The 4,314-nt window shown below is 41.8% G+C and overlaps 1 protein-coding gene across 1 annotated transcript; it reads left to right on the forward strand.

Annotated features, from left to right (window-relative positions):
• Positions 1-344: 344 nt before the first annotated feature.
• RAP2C (RAP2C, member of RAS oncogene family) lies at positions 345-3,422 on the forward strand. The gene is made up of 2 exons (XM_007950733.1): positions 345-617; positions 3,144-3,422. The coding sequence occupies exons 1-2, from the start codon at positions 345-347 to the stop codon at positions 3,420-3,422; spliced, it is 552 nt and encodes a 183-aa protein (XP_007948924.1).
• Positions 3,423-4,314: the final 892 nt, after the last annotated feature.

Raw genomic sequence — 4,314 nt, forward strand, 5'->3', positions numbered from 1 at the left:
AAGCGGGGTCCCTGGGCCCCTTTGTGTGCAGGGCGGGGGAGGAGTGCGGGCGGCCGCTTCCCACGGGGTCCCCTTTCGGTGCCCCCGCCCCGTCGCCGGCTGGGACGCCCCCTGGCTAGGCTGCAGCTCCTATAGGAAGGGCATTGCCCTCCCGTCACCACCCACCCCACCAGCGGGCTCTGCCCCTCCCCCGCCTGCAACTTCCTCTTCTTCCCGTTGGGCCCTGGGCTGCTCTGCGCTCTCCGCCCCAGTTCGCAGTTTTCCGCCCACCTTCCGCCTCGCCTCGCCGCAGCTAGCGGGGTGCTGTTTCCCCCCTCTGGTAGGAGTTGGTGAAGGTGAGACTCATGAGGGAATACAAGGTAGTGGTGTTAGGCAGTGGAGGGGTTGGCAAATCTGCCCTGACCGTGCAGTTTGTCACCGGGACTTTCATTGAGAAATATGACCCCACCATTGAAGACTTCTACCGCAAAGAGATCGAAGTGGACTCTTCCCCCTCGGTGCTGGAAATTCTGGACACCGCAGGAACTGAGCAGTTTGCCTCCATGAGAGATCTCTACATCAAGAACGGCCAGGGATTCATCCTGGTTTATAGTCTGGTCAATCAGCAGTCCTTTCAGGTAACCAAACCAAAGCTTGTACTTTGTTGCAAGGGGGTGTGGTAAGGCGCTCTCTACTTCTGGGTTGCTTCAACTGTGCCATGATGACTGTGTTTGGCTTTTGAAAGTTAGACGTGGGGCGTATGGGAGCTCACTCCTCGCATGGAAGAGGGTCGGGTGGTTTCTGGAGTGCGCGCTAAAGTAATAACTGTCAACAACTATTGTTTAAGTTATTTGTAAGTGGAAGAAACGCGAAAAAGAAAGGAGGCAGTCTGCGCATATTTGGCCGGGAACGTAACCTTCGGAAGTGGCTAGTTTTCAGTTCAACAAGTATTGATTTCTGTGGTTTTCCAGAGCATCTCGAGTGTAGAGAGCACATTGAACAGAAAATGGTTTGGCGCCCATTATCTCTGTTGCACAGATAAGTCCTCAGCGGCGTCTACTTTTCCACCCGCCCCCTCTCTGTTCTCACCCAACTTTCTCCACTAGCTCCGCAAGTTCTAAGTGCTGGCGCTCGGAAAGAAAGACCCCTAAAGACACCGAGGCCTGCCTTCTGGGCATTTTACTTACCTACTAGGGAGTGTTTGGCATAAAGGGAAGGTTAGTAATTGAAAAGACTCTCCAGAATGGACAACCAACAAAAAAGCTAGAAGGACTCTTCGTTTCAACAGTCGATCCAAGTCGTAACACTGACTATATTTATAGAAAATGTGTAGATCTGGGGACACGGAACAAGTGCAGATTTCTCATCCTGGCTGGGTGGCCGACCTGGATGTGGTCCAGTTTCTTTGGAAAATCTGCCCTGTCCTCCACTGAGAGACAGACCGAAGGTTCAACGTTATTTTAAGAGATGCCATAAATGTTGCTATTTATTCCTTGAAAATAAATAACCTCATATTGACCCATTGTATTGACCTTCATCGAATTAGGAAATGGATGTGTGTGTATGTGTGTGTGTGTATCCGTATACGGTATTTAAAGGTATGCACTTAATGGTGTTTACTTAAGGGACACTAAGTGCTTTAGCCAGTAAAATTTGCTAATTTCACTTTCTTTAGTATTTCAAATTTAAAGGACTGGAGTGAACTTTGCCAATAACCTAACTAATATAGCAACATGAGAATTGTTTTAAGTATTAAGTTCTGGGTAAATGAATCAGAGCTATTAAGACCAAACTAAAGTTCATTTCATGTAGGCTTAGGTTCCAAAACCATCATTTCATAAAAGCATTTTCCCCAGAAAGTACTGAAGGGTGCTATTTGACAGGCATTTTCTTTCCAAAGGATCCTCAGGAGATTTCTTATTCTATTAGCTGACTCTCTTGAGGCTAGAAATCTCTTGGAGCGTTTTTCATAAGATTTCCATTATATCTGTTTCTGTTATAGACATAAATAGGGAGTGGAAACGGTGCCATCATTCCAACAAGGACTTAAACGCTTTGAAACCTAAATACACGAACTCTGGCTTCTCAGCTGAACTTGTGTTTCCCTAAGGTCACAGGGAAAAGGGATTGCTTAACCTGGAAGACTGAACTGGTATACAACCAAGCAAAATTGTTATAAATATGAAATCACTATTTTTTTTCCATAAATGTTCGCAGTCCCTTTTTTTGCCCCTTCATCCTGCGTGTGGATATTGTGCGTTTAGTGTAGCTACTCAGATTGAACACACATTTTGTATTTAAGTCAAACCTTTTAAGTGAGGAAAAATCACAAGTAAATTGTAATGTCAGGATTACATCTGTAATAGTGTATGAAATTGATCATTTTTTCCCCTCCCAGAGTTGATGCAACTGGAGAATTGTCAAGATCCTGTGCTATTATTATATATGTCATTCATTGGCTTTTAAATTACAAAATGTAATACACACACAACAAAATTCAAGTAGTCAAAGCAAAGATACGCAGAGAATAGTCTTCTTCCCGCGCTCCTGACTCCCCCTTCATTGTCCTTCTGGGGAGTTGCTCACCTAGTTTCTAATGTATGGACCAGTATTTGAAGGTGTTTGATTTCATTGAGATAAAGGCATACCATTACGTTTAAAATGAAACATTTCTTCTCTTTTTAACTTAGTCTTCAGGTATTCTGGAGTGGTTTGTTGTTGTTCTCACCTAAAACCCTTGCTCTCGACATTCTTACTAAATCACTAAGAATACATACATACTGCAGTCCTGTCCTAGGATAACAGGTATTGTAAGGTGTGGTGACAGCTAGGCAAGTTTAGGGAGATGGCCAGACATCTTCATGTATGACTGCTTGAATCATATTTGGGGAACTTTTTCAATTACTATGTAAGTTCTAAGGTTAATGTGCAACCTATGTTTTAAATTATTCTTGACATAAACTCAGCAGGTAGGGCCCATAAAAATAATCTAGTTCCTATATCAGTGGAGAAAGTAACATTTTTGCATTTTGGCTGTGTGATTTTATTTTGGATTTGGCTTTATATAGTCACTGAAGGATATCTTTTGTGATATTTTATTACATCTTTTATGGCTATGCAAACAGTGTAATTTTTTTTCTTTCTCTTTGTGCTTGTTTGAATAGGATATCAAGCCAATGAGAGATCAGATTGTCAGAGTGAAGAGATATGAAAAAGTCCCACTAATCCTAGTAGGAAATAAAGTGGATCTGGAACCAGAAAGAGAGGTTATGTCTTCAGAAGGCAGGGCTCTGGCGCAAGAATGGGGCTGTCCTTTCATGGAGACATCTGCAAAAAGTAAATCGATGGTAGATGAACTTTTTGCCGAGATCGTCAGGCAAATGAACTATTCATCCCTGCCCGAGAAGCAAGACCAGTGTTGTACAACTTGTGTTGTCCAGTAAAAAAGATAACCTCAATCATGGCCATACCGAGCAGGTTAGTGGTTGATGGAACCCTGTGAGCCACGTAGTATTTTGTTTTTCAGCAAGTGTAACAAAAAGATGGTTAGTATTAATGCAGGCCGTTCCCGGATTACAAACAGGTACTGTTCCTGAATCCATCTTTATGTCAAATTTGTATGTAAGTCAGAACAGTCGGGTATGGTTCATACCTAACATTAGTCAAATGTTTGCCTTGGTATAGATGGTATATAGTGTACTTTTCTAGGCATACAAAAGCATTAAGGATACACTTCCAGATACACTAAAACATCTTTAACATAATAACACAGTAGTAATAACAATAGTGCCTTTATGCACATTGCAAAGTAGCACCCATTTGTTATTACGAACCATTGTCTATACCTTGAATTTTTAATATAATATTATATATTAATAATAGGCTGTTAACTATGGTTATACATAAGTCAGATGTTTGTAATCCTGGGACTTCCTGTACATAACTTTTTCCTTAGCACGAAAGTACTCAACATTCAATGCAGAAAATGCCAAAAGAAGCAAAAAGAAGGTAAGGAACTGCCAGTAATTCCCATCACCAAGATTTATTTTTGCAAAGTGAGTTATTGTTCTTCTCTGCTTTATTGATAACATTTCTGTGAGCTAGTTAAATGATAGTACACTTCTCCCTGTCTTGTAGAGTTAGCATGCAAAATGCACACAGGACAAGATCCAGTAATAATTTCAGGAGATGATCAGTTTTGTTTTCTAGGCTTTTATATCCTGGGCTAGAGAGCTGCTGTAATTGAAATATTCCATTTACTAATCACCCAAGTGTTTGATTTAACAGGCTGCTTATTTAATCAAGTTCATCTGTGCCTTGCACTTGAGGGATTTG

Source organism: Orycteropus afer, unplaced genomic scaffold (genome assembly GCF_000298275.1).
Source record: "Orycteropus afer afer isolate SDZICR_OR568_19922 unplaced genomic scaffold, OryAfe1.0 scaffold00287, whole genome shotgun sequence".
Taxonomy (NCBI): domain Eukaryota; kingdom Metazoa; phylum Chordata; class Mammalia; order Tubulidentata; family Orycteropodidae; genus Orycteropus; species Orycteropus afer.